This window comes from Aythya fuligula, chromosome 1, assembly GCF_009819795.1.
Source record: "Aythya fuligula isolate bAytFul2 chromosome 1, bAytFul2.pri, whole genome shotgun sequence".
Classification (NCBI taxonomy): Eukaryota; Metazoa; Chordata; class Aves; order Anseriformes; family Anatidae; genus Aythya; species Aythya fuligula.
In genome coordinates, this window is record NC_045559.1 from 79,907,858 (window position 1) to 79,924,170 (window position 16,313).

General features: G+C 35.1%; 1 protein-coding gene across 4 annotated transcripts in view; it reads right to left on the bottom strand.

The window, feature by feature from the left end:
* C1H12orf4 (chromosome 1 C12orf4 homolog) overlaps positions 1-16,313 on the bottom strand; it is a 24,830-nt gene continuing 8,517 nt past the window's right edge. For 3 of the 4 annotated variants that reach the window (XM_032187600.1, XM_032187610.1, XM_032187628.1), the window contains 6 exons: positions 13,183-13,311; positions 11,998-12,066; positions 10,256-10,458; positions 5,112-5,169; positions 3,822-3,889; positions 1-2,797 (listed from right to left, as the gene is read on the bottom strand). In XM_032187600.1, the coding sequence (XP_032043491.1) occupies positions 2,705-2,797; positions 3,822-3,889; positions 5,112-5,169; positions 10,256-10,458; positions 11,998-12,066; positions 13,183-13,311 (620 nt within the window). In that variant the 3' untranslated portion in view covers positions 1-2,704. The remainder of the gene's footprint in view (positions 2,798-3,821; positions 3,890-5,111; positions 5,170-10,255; positions 10,459-11,997; positions 12,067-13,182; positions 13,312-16,313) is intronic. The other variant, XM_032187620.1, reaches the window with a different exon arrangement.

Consider the following 16,313-nt stretch of genomic DNA (forward strand, 5'->3'; position numbering starts at 1 on the left):
TAAGGGTATCTGCAGTTTATTTCAACCACCATAAGCACATTCAAATATCTGTACAATGTCATGTCTTCCACATTTCTCTTCAAAGCAATTTACTTAATACAAGCACAGCCACATACACAATTTTATACAACATCTTTAAGGTATTCAGCACTGTCATCCTTCCAAGGAATGCTGCTGTGCATATACAAATAGAAAACCTCATGCTGATTGAGTCATTTTCCTCTTAATCTCAAATAGCTTCTCACAGCCCCAGTAGGATTTCTCAGATGGCTTTATTTCATAAATTGCAGTCTGTATACTACTGGTCTGTACAGTTGCCAGGTACAGATCAAATAGAAAGGACAGCCAAGGTCATCTCAGCTCTGTATTCTGTTTTTCTACAAAGAATGACAGCTAAAACTTGCTGTTAACACTACTTCCTGGAAACAGATATGAAAAGCAGGAATAATAGATGATGTATCAAGAATTCTTTTGACAAAGTCTGGCAAGCCCATTCAGTGCTTATTAGGGCCAAGCTTCAGAACAAGTTAATCATAAATAATAGTTTAGTACCATTTCTTCCCTTTATACTTTCCAAAACCTCACCCCTGGAGTTTATTTGCTCATTTTTGTATCAAAGAGGAACTGGTTATTAGGGTGAAAAGCTCATATATAATCCACTTTCTGAGGACTGAAAAAACACAGCCTCAGAAAATGAAAGGCAGCAGGACTTACCACAAAAAGTAAATAATTATTTTTTTTTTGACATTATTTGCAGTTTTACACAAGTGTTACTAAATTAGATATGTCCTGAGGTTTTGTCATAATAAAAGTATTTGTGTGGAATTTTTATTAAAAGTCTGAAAGTATCAGACAGATAACTTGCTCAAGGATTTTTGGTGTTCCACGGGTTACTTCGTGGTAGATGTACTGACTGGGGGGGCAGGGGGAGGAGGCAATTATGTAACACACATCTCTCTTATAAAACAGATCGAGTCTTACAACTCACAAAAAGGAGTACTTGGGCTACCACATCTTTCACAAACAGAATCTTGGTTAGAGCACTTGATTTTCTAGGACTAGAGTTTAACTTCATCTTAGGAGTAGCAATGAGCTTTAACAGGATTAATCCAGATCATTCTAGATTAATTTACATCCTTCTATTCTGGAACACCAAACAAGGTCACATTGCTTTCATGATTCTTCTTTAGAAGCTGCTGGCACAGGAAAAGAAAGCATTGGACAGTTCAGCAATAGATAGTTGCTGTGTCACTTAGGTGGATTCCGTACAGCATGAAGGATTCAGTAAAAGTATTAACTTCAGAGTTTATGCCATTTATAAACATCACGAGTTATTAATATTGATTCTCCACGAATTTTATAGTTATAATTCATATTTATTTTTTATATAAATTATAGCTATAATTTTTAAATTAGAGTTTCCCCAATACAAAGCTTTACACTCTTCGCATTCATCAAACTAAATAAAACAATAATAAAGTCACAATGAAGCTAGTAAATCATCTAATTTTTAGCTGTTTTTCAAGCGCAGAACTTGGGCAATCTCTAGAAAGATATAGAGTCAAACCCATCTCTGCCAGGATCCCAGTGTATCCTACAGAACAGAACTGTGGGCTTCAAAAAGCTTCCTGGGACTTTCACTACCTCAGCTACTTTCTCGTGAGCCTAACTCTCCTGGGAACACCGAGAATACCAGCTTCAGACAGGACTTTCCCTGTGACTGGTCTCTACACTGATTGCTTACAGCCTCTTGTGCCCACAGACATGTTCAAAAAGCTTGACTGTCCAAGATGGGATAAAAGCAGTTTCTTTCCTAGTTTCCCATCAGTAGGAGGCAGAAGGTTATGAGATTTGAGTGGATTCAAGTTTGGCCTAAGAAATTTCACACAAGCATCTTGATTACTGATAAAGACCCTTTAGCGATAAAACATTTTGACAATAAGCAGCAAAATATACCTGTGCATCAGATTTCAGAACATTGTAACGTTCCTACTAAGTTGTACATGAGACTTGTCAATGTGAAATCTTCAAAGAAAGCAGAAAGATAACATAGTAAAAAGGTAGTAATTAGAAGAACACCTAATCATTTTCACAGATACATTAGCTTGATTCTTTTTCAATACTTCCAGTGGTTTACAAAATGCAATATGCTTAAGGATTCTCTCATGTTTTTCATTTTATTACAGTTAATTGGTAAAACGAGGCATTATTACATTTTATTTTGCAGTCACTGTGAGCTTGGAAAGACAACTGAGAATAATTTTGATATAATTTGTCAAAGAAGACATGTAACATCTTTTTCTTTTTTCCTTTAAATGTCACCAAGCCAATTCAGAAAATGTTTCTAAAACATAAGCAATCTGAAGCCCCTCACTCCCCCCGATCCTAATTCTACTGTAAGTCTTATTCCTACCAAACTATGTGAATCATTTCTGTGGATTACATAAGACTAGTTACATTTCATGTCTTTCAGAAAAAGATGAGGAATTCAACATAAATGCTGTGCTGAAACAGAGAGAGACAAAAATAAAATGCTAACAACCAAATGCAGACAGCATGTATCTTTTATTAAGATGACATTATTCTTGAAATTGCAACAAATGCCAACTCAGGGTCATCAGGCCTTGGAAAAGAGACATTTCCATAAAGAATCTCCATAGCTTCTTCCTCTGTCAACAAGGTATGTCTTACTGCTGCACAGAATTCAGTGCTTAGAGGTTAGAGTCAATGTAGAGGACACTCGGAAGATTTGGGGAAGCATGTTACTCAGTTGGTAAAACATTTCCTCAGAAATTGTCTGGGGGGAGGAGAGAAAAAGAAAACAATAAAGAGATACACCAGTAAGCTTTAGCTTTTTGCTGTAGTTTGGAAGAACTAAATCTGTTTAAACTGTGTTTTTTAACATTTAAAAGAGTGTTGCAGTTTTTCAGAAGGCCAAGAAGATTGTTTTCAAAATGTACATTATAATTCTATTTAATTCAATCAAAAGAAAAAGATTGACCTAAAAATCATGTTTGTATATTTATGGGATATATCTCTTTCCAGTACATTTCCTGTTCTAATAATTGATCAGTTCTGGTAAGCAGAATCAGGACAGTGCTGTTCATTATCTACAGGACTTCTGCTGTCTGAATTCCAACGTTAGAGTCATCTTCAATTTATTTATTCTTTGCTTCCTCCCTGCTCAGCAGTTTAGTACTTTGTCAACAAGTATTTGCTATTTCTTTCATACCACAATTCTGATTTTTTACAGAACTTCTAGCACCACTTTTTAGAATAAAAACAAACCAAAAAAATAACAGCACAAAAACCACCTCAGTGTTGGTTACATTTGCAAAATTTCCTGTTTCTGCAAATCAGTTAGAACTCCAAGTTAAATCATTCCAGAATCTTTATTACAATTAACTTGAAACATCTAGAGTAATCAATTGTTTTGTGGAAGCATGACTGAACTCAGTACATTGCAATTTTCCAAGATGCTCAACAGTATGACTAACAAAAAACTAATGTTATATAATGCAATGTTAGTCCCAACTCTTCAGAGAAAATAGGAGAAAAAGAAAGAGTATCTTCTTTTAAGGTTATGTATTAACCATTCATAAAGGTGAACTTCCCAGTTTGCATTTTCAGCATCCTCAGAAGATATTACAGGATACCCAAAAATATAAAACCCTTTTATTCCTGTTTTGTAAGCAAGGGATGAAACTAACAGCAATTAGGTTTAAGCTCAAACTAAAAAACAGGGCACAAATCTAGATCTGCTGACATTTAACTTCTTGTTCCCAGTCTCCCAGTTTAGATACAAACTTGATTTAACCTACCTGCGGTACCAAGAATTGTACAGTCCGAGAAATTCCTCCATCCCATGAAGCCATTTCCATCATGAAACCTAAAAACCAGCACTCATATTATATTCATTATATACGTACACTCCTCCCTCAATTACACTGTTATCAAGCAATGAGGAAGTTTTCACATACAATTAGGATTTTAACCGCCTGAACTAGGGATATCGTTAGTCACATTTAAATCAGACTTGACTGATCGACTGAAATCTGATTTAACTGGAAAATCTAATGAGGAATTATTGAGAAAATTGGAATACCCTTAAAGAGCAAAATAACCAGGTCTATGGTACAGCAGAGTACTAGCCAGCGGAAGTGAGAACTTTCTCCGAATATGATTATTAGGAGTTTTTTCAATAGCTTGCTTTCATTGAGAAGCAGCTTTTTTCTTTTGCTCTGATGTGATCACATCCAGATGAATGAGTGCAAGACAATATCCAGTTGCCAAAAGGGTTTTGGCCATCTGGCAGGGACAGAAACTACTTGGACTTACTTACATAGAAAATGCTTAATGCTCAGTGCTCAACTTATCATCATTTGGCATTTTTATGCTAGCATTTCCTAACTATAACCAATGAACTACAAGGTCCACAGAAATACATTAGTGACAAATAAAGATGCTTGGAAAAATACTTGTATAATGAAAATGGTTACATGGATGATATTTCATCGTGAACCGCTGAAGTTCACAACAGCAAGAGGTTTCTTAAGTAGGTGGTAGAAAGAACATAACTACTAGCATTTTAAATACTCTAAATGACTGTTGCGAGTGTTTAAGTGCAGGACACAAGAATGCAGTAAGCAGTAACACAGTTGGGAAATATAGGAAATGACAGTCAAATCATGATGACTTTCAAGCAAAAAGGCGAATTAGTGTATAAACTAGCCTTGAAAACGTATAGGGAATTGTCACTGAGGAAATTAAAATACAACAGACACTGGGAAGTATACTGTAGGGAACCACCTTCTCCTGCCCTCCTTCAGAGATTGCTCAAATGCAGTAAGGGCTTTTTCTTTCACTGTCTTTGTAACAGTTGTGAAGATACTTTCAAAACACTTTTAGTTTTCATTCTAGTGTGAGATTATTTCCTGATGCTTAAAATAGTCCCACAATAATAGTTAATATTTTTAAAGAGAAAGCATAAGTGTTTTAACAAGTAGTAAGTTACTAAAATGACTTGTTTTGGGGAAAACATACAGCTTGATTTAAGACTGGATGTCATCAAATGCAACACTGGAAATGAGCTGAAGCATTTACTAACATACCTTTAACACACTTGAACACAAGCTCTGCTCTCTTTAAGCACCATGGAATGGTCATTTCCTAAAAATAAATAAATAAATGAAAAAGGTCCAATGCCCATGGATCTACCATCAAGAGAAAAAAGGAAAATTATTAAAAATAATAAGTTATTACCATAAAACCATATTTTTCCACCAGGTATCCACGCAGCATTACAGGCCATGATGAGGGATTCAGTTTTCTGAAGTACTCTAGACAGGTGGTGTGTGTATATGTGTATGGATACATAAACACACGACCCATATATACAAATATATTTTTTATATATATATTTATATACATGTATATGAGACCATAAAAGCACAGCCACTGCTTATTGGTATGAGAGCCTAGTGTCTGAACAGCCTATATATTTTTGAGATCTTGAAAAACAAACACACACCATCATACTGTTGATAATAATCCTATTAATGTCACTGGAAAATGGGTCTACTTAATTCCTCTGTGGAACTTCAGAAAAATGTGCAATAACCAATTGTAACTATCAGATTTGTGCTTCAGTTAGCTGAAGAGAGGCTCCTGACCATGTCTTAACAGCAGTAGCTGATGATTAACAGCTATTTTTGATGACTCTGGTTTAGGCTTATTGGCATACCCATACACCTTCAGTAAAATATCTCTAATACTGAAATTGGTAGAAATAATTTTATCCTAGAGGTGCATTTTTATTAAGAACTAAAACAAACAAAATCCGGCTTCATCCGATGGGACAGGTTTCAGATATGACCAGACAGCAAATTCTTACCTGAAGTTAAACACCAAGATGGTATATGAAAAGCACCTGTATAAACTACCTTACTGTATGGCAAACAGGCCCTGGTCTAAAGAATTTAAGTAACAGTTCAAATGCATTAGTACATCAAGCATTCTTCAGCTGTAAACTATAAAATGAATTATATTAAGATGAACATTCCTAGTTAGAGGCAGAAGGAATGTCATTGTAAACACTTCTCAGGAAGAAAATAAAATTTGTTCTGATGTGCCCTCCAACATCAAAAAGTGCACTTTCTAGTATGAACATAGGAATATACACATGGAATCAAATTTATCATTCCATGTACCTTTTAAAATTTATGCTTTACATAATTTTGTATTCAGTAAAGCCAGCATTTATTTTGCTATGTCAAGCAGTGTGCAAGCTGTCATTTTCAAAAAGCTTAATTTCAGGATTTAACAAGATTATTTGAGAAGCAAGGTTGTCCAAGAATGCTGACTGATAATGTTGAGTCAATATATTGAATGTCTCTACACTAAGCAACAACTAAAAGCTTAATTTTTTTCTTAGGTGGGAGCATCTCCCTATATTCTCCCATACCTGAAATAGTAACAGCCTTATAGTAACATAAAAACAGCCTAAGTTAGAATAACTTTACAGACCTTTTTTTTTTTTCATGAGGTAAATTCTTGCATCAATAGATGCTGCTTTTAGACTATACAACATGTGAATCAGAAACAACAATATTGGACAATTTATTTTTTTTATTTTCTAACCTTTCTGGAAGAAATAGCTGGTCTTTGTTATAATTTATCTGCCCACATTTGCATTCTGTCACAAGCAATGTAGGAGTTTATTGCTACTTTTGATCACTGTTTTGGCTTAGGTTAAAAATGAATACCTAAAAAGAACGGTCCTGTTGCTCTGAAGGCAACTTACGAGCACATTATATAATCAATAAAAGAAACTAGCCTTAAAAGGACTGATTGAGACAGCAGGATATGACTCTACTCCTCAGACTATTTCAGAGAAACATAGATGTTAAATCTTGTGGTCACTCAAGGAAATAACAGGTTGAATCTACAATGTCAGTGCATGCAAGCCACAAGAACAGAGAATGACGCAGTAATGATTTGATTTTAATTCATCTTTAAAAACTTAAGTTATCATGATCTTGACACGTTGTCAGGACTTTTCCCTATATGTAAATTAAGTAACAGTTGTGGAAATTAATAGCCAGATAAGTGCCAATTCAAAACACAGCACAGGAGACAGGAAAATAACAAACACCTCATCAGATATGGTAAGTTTTCATTAACAGCATTCTAGCAAGTAAAAAAAGCGTCTGGGACTTTTGGTTTCTATTCACTACAGAAAGCACACACCATTCCTTTTCAGGATGAATAGATCTTTTGTTAGATTAACATTCCTTTAGCTGATAAAAATAAAAAAAGGCCAATCACTGAAATTTGTGACAGAGTCACTGCATGGAGTTGCTGCTTTTTTGAATCTAGAAGACCATCCTTAAGTCTCTGCAGAACCGTGTCATAACCAGGTAATGAAAACACTAAGTCCATACACTTCTTATGGGACAAAGGTTTCAAACCGAAATTCAATGGTTAATTTCAGTAAGTTAAGAATTAGCAAGGTGTTTATTTAAAGTATATCTATGCATGTTTCACGGTATGAAACAGTAAGAGAAAAACTGAAGGTTAATACACTCTTTGATAATCTCTCTACAAGTATAAATGGCATTCACAAATATTTGCTGCACACCTTATATTCCCTTAATATCAACTTTTTTCAAACATTTTTTTCTTAACTTATCATCACATAGGCAGCTGCCTGAGAGCTCTCAAGAGGTCTGTTTTCTTCCACATTGCTATATGGATGGCAGCATACGATACCCCTTATGTTGAAACTACCAAGGAAGTATGCCAACTCCAGCATTTTTAATGATTCCATGTAACCATTTCATTCCCCAGTTCAGTTTATGTTAGATTCAGTGCAATGATCAGACATTAGGACCTCAGTTGTCCTAAATTTGAACTTGTCTATTTTTGTCTTTCTCAAATATCAAACACAGTTTCCTTCCTTTACTGAAATTAATGATCAGAACAGGAAAAAAGAAAAAACAACAAACACAAAACTGTTGTTGTTGTTGTTGAAGTAACAAGAAAAAACAAGGAAAACAGAATTCTTTATTTTTTTTCTTGGGGGAGAGGGCCAGGAGGAAAGAGTAGCTTAATACGAAGGCTAAATGATAACAAAGGGTAACAGCTTCACTGAGACTGATACACTCATCATTTTTGTGGGGTTATAAACACTACTCTTCCATCCATAAAAGAAAACCTTTGGGAAATACACAAAGCAAACTCATGATGAATGCTTGCCACAGCGAAGCACGCAAACATCTCTGCAGCTGTGCTCCTGGTTAACCACTTTACAAAAATGTTTTTTTATGTAGGTGGTAAACGCAGATTCAAAACTGGAGTTGCTGAAGGCACCAAGTTCAGGTTAACCTTCGGAAATCTGTTGTTATTCACTCTTCCCTCAACAACAAGTTACAGACTTGTGTGTTTCAAATGAGGTCAGCCAGCTGCAAAACACCGTAATAAGTGATGCTGCTAATGCAATTCATGCAGTTCAGTTTTGGCTCAGTCTATGCTTATCATACAGGTCACTTTCAGCTTACTCCACAGATACTTAAAAAGCTTAATATTAAAGATGAATCATTTTACCAGGACTTTTAAGAATTCAGCATCAGACAAGTAGATGGTTCTTCAGTTTCACACATTTCAGCAACAACACCTTTCTAAAAGCATGGTGAACACCTGGTCTTGTGCTCTATTTGTATTTTAAACATGTTATTTTTAGCTTTCATTGTATGTATGTATTTCAAAGGGAAAAAAAAAAAAAGTTTAATGGGGTCACTTGCCAACTTGATTAAGAGAAGAGCTCTATAAACTTCTGAAACACAGTAATTGGGTCCCATTAATAACTCAGGTTGCTGTCCTGCAAGTTGATTACTTGCATTTGCATACAAAAAGTGTTAATACCAAAGATGTAAAAATATATTTCTGAAATAAAATCTATTACTAAAAGTTCACATTTTTGGGGCACATCCTTTAGAATCTTCATTATTGGATATTTTTAACATTGCTTGAACTGTATAGACCCCTATCTTGCAAAAGGGATCCAGTTCTACATGGTGTTCAGATAAAATTATGTAAAAAAAAACAACAACAACAAAAAAACAGTTATTCCACCTATTAAAAGCAATCCAATGATGAGCCTCTTTCTTGCTATGAGTCAGGCACTTTCAAAGGAGAGGCAGTCTTGAAATTGGTGCCAATTTTTTTAAAAGAAAAACAACAACATAACAGATTGCAAGTAAACATATGCAAAGATATAATTAATAGCAGTGTTATCTTATTCTCCTAATTTCTTTTAGTTTGTAAGTTTGTCACCTAAGGAAGTGTGGCATGTGGCTGTACTTTCTGTCTGCTGGATCTCTCCACACCTCCATTTTCTTCCCTGCCAGTTATCTTTTGAAGCTGATCTGACAGAGGAAAGATTGTAAATGGTATTAAATTATAAGTTTACTATGCACTGTAAAAAAAAATACAGTTGAGTAAGAGAAAAGTTCTACACACTAGTGTCCCACTGAAGAAAAAAATACAGCAGTTCTGCAGAATAAGCACACTTATGTCACCAATGGATGTGACATATCACTTGAGTCTCAGCAGTATGCTACTTCTTCTCCAGCTGGTATGTGGGGGGCTCTGGGGCAGAAACTAAACATGCAAGTAATTAGGGCATGAAGGAGACCATTCAGAGCAAAGGTAAAATTTTGTTACTGCTGCACAGGGCTGAGGTGATAAAGAATGGTGTTTAGGGGTACAGAATTCAAATTTTCTAAGAAAACAGGCTTTGCTAGTTCTGCTGCTCATAAAAAGTTAGTTTTAATTTTTTCTAGCTAGAAGCAATTATAATTTGCATCTGCTATTACTATTATATCAGCATCTTACAAACTATAGTTTCTAAGCAAGAACTGCTGCCACAAAACATCTTTTTAACATCTAAATATGTAGTCCTATCACCTCTTTCATTAATACCTCTGTAACCGTGCACTGAGCTGGATCAAGGAGAGATGGAAATAAAAATGAAGAGGTTCAGCTGACTGAAAAGCTTATAACTGATTCAGTTCCTTAACTCACGTCACTATACAGATACCAATGGTAGCACAATGATGTGGCAGGAGCATGTGACTAGGATAAATTGCTCCATTTGTCTTAAACAAGACTGAGACATATCCTTTCCAGAAAAAAAAAATAAATAATTGTTGCACCTTAGAAGCTAAGAAGAAAACAAAACTTTAAATTTACTTACTTCTGACATATCATGTACCAACAGGAGAGGAATGCTAATGGTAGTAATGTCATGCGTGCAGCAAACTTTGAGAATGTTTCTGAGTCCCATGATCGCAGGATCCCGAGCAGTTATGTTTCCAGATCTTACATTATCATCCACACAAAGGTGAAACGCAACATGAATTTCAGAAAGATTTGAATGGCGTGTTATGTAGAATTCCCCTACAGGATTACATAAACCAAAAAGGCAAGGTATCACAGTAGTGACCTATACTGAAACACAATTGTTATGAAATGTAAGAATAGGGTCAGTAAGTTAAGACAAAAGGTAATACAAGCAGACAACAGATCAGAACACGTACATAAGGAGATACATAAAAGTTAGAAACGAACTGATCTAAAATCTCTTGGAGTATGATTGTTTTACATTCATCCTACACACACTTCCCTGCTTTGATGAGTTTCACAAGCATCAGGGACACCTGGTGTAATAAGATGTAACAGTGCCAGAACAAGCGGATACGATCTATATATAGCATGAAACAAAAAAGCAAACACAGAGGAGGTGTAATACTCAAAATATATAATGTAAGCACTGAATTGCAGACAGATGTGGGAGGCGGAAATACCAAAAATGGATGCATTAAAATAAAGTATGCAAAAAGTCTGTGGAAAAGGATAGTGGGTTATGCAATAACAGATACATTCTAGAAGACAGAGGTATAAACGATCTTTAGAATTTAAAACAATTCATAACAATGGGAAGATTAGTTACAAAGCTGCTTTCAAGAAGACATCTTGCCAGAGAGATTTTTAGGCTTAGTTTTCATTTATCAAAGATAAAGAAGCAGTAAATGGGCAGTGAAATGCAGGTCTCTGCACCTTACCTTTCTGCTGGAGAGCAAAACATCTATACTGGAGTCAACAAAAAAGCAGGTATACAATACCACTACTGTTCCAGTCAACAGATAAGCATCTTCCTTCAAACCTATTTTCACTGGCAATTCCAGTTAAGACTTCCTTTGCACTGGATTATCTGAAGAATGGGTATGTACTCCTTCCTGATGATGGCTAAGGTAATCCCCAGCAATGTCCATCTAATAATAATGATACGCTTGCCACTGCAGCAAGATTTTACTGGGATTTATCTATTAAGGATCAAAGCGGATTTATAATCCACTTATATGACCAAGATCTAAGACAATCTTGAAAGCAATTTTAAGAAGCCCTCCTATCACCCATGGGTTGTATGAATTTGTCTCCTTCCCCTACACCTCCAACTGTGCATTCATCTTCAGACTCCACAGCAGCTTTCCATGGTAAAAATCAGAGATTCCCTCTTTTAGAGAAATGCATTCTTACATTCTCAAAGTTAAAATACATTCTAAAATGCTTTACTGGATCAGCACAGTGACATATATAGTTATTTTCACAAAGTTATTTGATATTATTTATGTTTCATTTTTCTTCCTAGAATCCTCAGAGATCTTTTTATCTCCCCTCAAACTCTGAAGAGAAATTTTAGGCATAGAGAAGTGATTTGCCCCACAGTCATATGACGTGGTGGCAAAGCTGGGAATAGAAACCAGATGTCCTGACACCCAGTTCTCTGCCTTAGCCACAAGAACATCCTTCTCCTCTGATTGAGGTCAACTTAGGTTTAGTTTATAATTTATGTTCTGAATTTAGAGCTAAAAATGTGCATCTATAAAACAAAATTTCTTCTAAGAAGAGGGGGGAAACCTCTTCAGTGGAACTCACCTGGTAAAATATTTGACTGGTTTCGTTCAATATTCTTGGATTTGTCTTCAGTTCCACTTTCTTTATTTCCTGTATATAAACAAATACCACAAGTATGAAACATAACATGTATTAATCATGCTTTGTCATATAAAATGTACTGAGATGATATCCAGCTTGAATTTTCACCATAAAGTTGGATAAATGTGAGGGTTGGACAAGAATTGCTTCTGCCGACTTCAATAAACGCTGAACCGATTATGAAATCATAAATGAACTTATCAAATCATAAGCTTTCTTTTTTGATCATCCTATGATACCTCTTTACTCAGACAAACGGAAACACAATGTTCTCAAATGGAATGCTAAACTTTCTGAATTACCCTCACAACTGCATAGTACCTTGCTATTGCTTTTTAAATAATGCATATATTTAAAGCAAGTTTGTTCCTAGTATTGCAAGGAAAATTTTAACAGAAATTTACATAAATCACCAATATAAAAACAGCTTTCAGAATTCTCCTTAAGACTACAGCAATATGCAGATTCCTAAGAAAACTTGTTTCGCCATGTACTCTTATGTATCTATTCATGTTACTGATGTATTTAAACCACACAAGTAGTTGTCTGCAAGAAAAACAAAGCTTCATGATGTACAAGTACTGCCTTAACACCACGTGGTCAGAAAATTTCTATGCCATTTGTAAAAATAACTGCGAAGTAAACCATTCACAAGGATTTGGTCAATACTAAAGAGTATACACATACAGTCAATTTATTACTCCATTTTTAGTACTTATTTATATGGAGGGGAATAAGTTGTAACACATCTGCAATTTTTAAGGCTTTGACTTTCATTTTCTATATAAATACAAGTCAGGTAAGTCCATGTTGTCACCAGCAGTTTAAGCTGCAGAGGAAAGTATAATTACCCTACATATTTCCCATGCTGCTAAAGTGCGATCAGAACTTAAGGACTTTTTTTCTCTAAATTTATGTCTGTTATGGAATCAAAGACATCATGTGGACATACTGTCAGTGAACACAGGATTTCATGCAGATCTCTCTGAGTTAACTGACAAACCAGAACATCACATTTTATTGATTTGTAGATATGAAGAAGAGTGAAATCAAGTCACCCCTAACCATAAACATTCTACTGACCACTATGCTATTTCAAGGAAAGTAATTTTGGTTGTCACTGACCATGATGTCTTTTCGACTTACTGCTACGCTGTGCTCTGGCCTTAAGTACAACCTTCTGGACAATTTCAAGTTGTTCTTGAATTCCAGGAAAATGAAAATCTGTGCATTCTTGGCAAACAGTTGCAAAATCTAGGAAAAAAATAAAGATTTAAATCCACGTCATAAGGATGTGCTTAGTAACATTACATAATGCTGTTATACAGTTTAAGCAAAGACAGATACAACAGCAAAACTAAAACAAAACAAACAAAAAAGCCCTGCTGCATTTCACCTTAAGTCCTAAAAAAAGCATTACATCAGAAACAAAGTTGTTTGTTGTTTTTTTTTTTTTTTTTTTTAAATAAATGAATTCCTTGGAAAAAAACAACTTGAAACAGTGCTGTTATTCTTCAGACAAAATAATCCATGCAAAAAATAAACCTGAAAATAACAGCAAGAATCACAGGATCACAGAATTCTAGGTGTTGTAAAGGACCTCAAGAGATCATTGGGTCCACACCCCCCTGCCAAAGCAGGTAAAACATACATGCATTAAATGTTACCATCCTTAAAGTGTTGATGCCTTATTAATAACAGTCCCTTGATCTGTGATGCTTTATTGAAGCATATATAGTAGATATTTCCAAGAGCAGCTATGGCACCCCAGTGTGTTTTGCAAAACAAGAGCTATTACATTCATAAACAGCATATCTGGAAAGTTGGGATTACAGTTGTTTCCTCTTAGTTCTCAAAACAGAGATCTGAAAGCTAAAGAAAAGTGCCATCAGCTGAAAAGAGCTGCCAGTTTATTTTCCTGATAAGCAATGTCAGACTTGGAAAAATTAAATTAATAATTAGGATCATAACATACTGCCCCTGTAATGCATATTCTAAGCGCAGTATCCTGATGTCCAGCCTTTTCTCCGTTTTTAAAAAATGCATGGTTATCACTGCCAATGTTAAGTTAATGGCCGCCAAAACAAGCAATTATCAAGAAGATGAACTATACTAACCAATCGTGACTTACTTCTGAGGAACCTACCTGGATTAGATCCCAAAGTACTTAATGTATTTTGATTATCTGAGGATCACCATGTAATCCTGTGAACAGGCTATAACAGGAATAGGCAGGATATAAAGAAAACCTTAATATCCTTTATCTTTTTACATCCTCTGTATCATGAAGTCTATTTTCAAAATGCTTTATTAAGTTCTGGTTTCCAAAATCAAGGGAAGAAGCAGCTCATATTCTAAAAGATTGTGTTTTCTGTGTTTATCAAGATAAACTAAGGCCAGGAAATGTTTTATTTGAAACAAAAAAAAAAGGAAAAGTCTCTTATTTAAATCAAAATTAAAGTTAGTTTTAGTTTACCATTTGAGTGTGCTATACCTACTTAAAATCTGAGTCATAGTAGCCCTACAAAGTCCTAACGTAAGAGGCTCATGCTAGGTAATGCATAAATACAAAATACATGAGAAGACTATTCCTCTAGCTTACAAAAAGGAACCTGAATTAAATCTGGACATTGGAAGATCATAAAAAGTTCAACTTCCTGTTGAAAGCTGTTTTCCAGAGATGGGTCCAAATCCAATTTCAAAGGTATATTTTACTAGTCATTGTTTAGATATCGTAAGAGATAGTGTACCCAGAAAACACTGCAGTCATGTTTTTCAGTCTTGCAAATACCTCACATATCCTGAACTTTGAGGCAAACTGAACCATCTTTGGATAATAGATTCACCAAAGATGCAACATCAAAATGTTTGTAAGACAACTGAGCTAGCAAAATATATACTAAACAAGAAGGACATTCACTAGGGTCCTCAAGATGGATCTAAACAAATTAGGTCAAACAAGTAAGTTGCAAGACTTTGTAGGACTGTACCCACTTTCCATTTAGCGTTTGCTGAGTGATTGGTCTTGCTCAAAACAACGCAAAATACTTGAATAAACAGCATACTCACATGAAGCTCATCTATATCAACCTTTGCTAATCTCGAGATTAGAGAGTGATTCTAGTCCATTGCCAAACAACAGCTATTAGGTTTGTGTTTTTCCATTTTAGGACAGAAGCACTTCTACACTTTTGTAACCCAGAAATTTAGACTACACATGACATTACCTCCCTATTTAAACACAAACATAAACGTATTATTTAAATATCTTCTATTATAACATTTTTTGCAAATGTTATGAACCTTTGAAGCCCCTAGCACATTTACATGTATTTTTCTTTAACAGGCCTTTTCGTACGGAGAATGGTTTCTGTGTAGTGCTCTTGCAACAGATTTAACAATTTTAAAGCAAATTTTCTTCTCAAAGGTATTTAGTACTGACCTTTGCCAGAAGGTATCACTCTCACCAGACAGTAGATATAAAGAAATGTACCCAAACCTCTGTTGCTGCCTCTAGTAGTTTGAGGTCTTAGCACAACCAGATGTTCATTGGTGGTTTAAAGTAGCATATTTGATTCAGTTGGAGGAACAGAGACAATTTAAATACAACATTTTAAAAAAGAATGGAGGCACAGACAGCTGTGGAAAGTGCTCACAGTTAAGTTTGCCAAAGTCTGTTTGGAATTAAGAGGAATCAAAATTTACTAAGGATTATATTTTATAGATTATCCTATAGTCCCTTAGTTCCCCCCTCTACTTTCCCCTTTGCTGAGGCTGCAGTATCTAATTTTGTGTTTAGTGGTATTATCTGTATGTCCATTTTCTCTTGATCATCTAAGATTTATGCACAAATTTTCACCGTTAATTTAAATATTTAAGCAGTAATAACAAAAAGCAATGGAAAATGAGTGCAAGAGTGAAATAATACTGTTAGAATTAAACTTGGAAACTATATACAGAACAAACAGAACTGGAATTTTAATAGATACACTTCCCTCTCCTTATTACAAGCCTGATTCCACACTATTTTCAGAGTGCACCAAAGCCTACTTTCCTCCCCTTTCCAAGAAAATGCATATTAGAATGATGAAAAGTAATACTGTCTCTAGTCAAAAAGACATTTCATATGTAAATATTTAGGTATTAAATTTCAAGAGGAAGATGGCAAAGTCTACAAAGTTGTTCACAGAGAGCCTGGGTGGCCAAAATTCGAACAAGAACAAGCACATGTGTCGTTGGTTAGGCTTAGAACACCC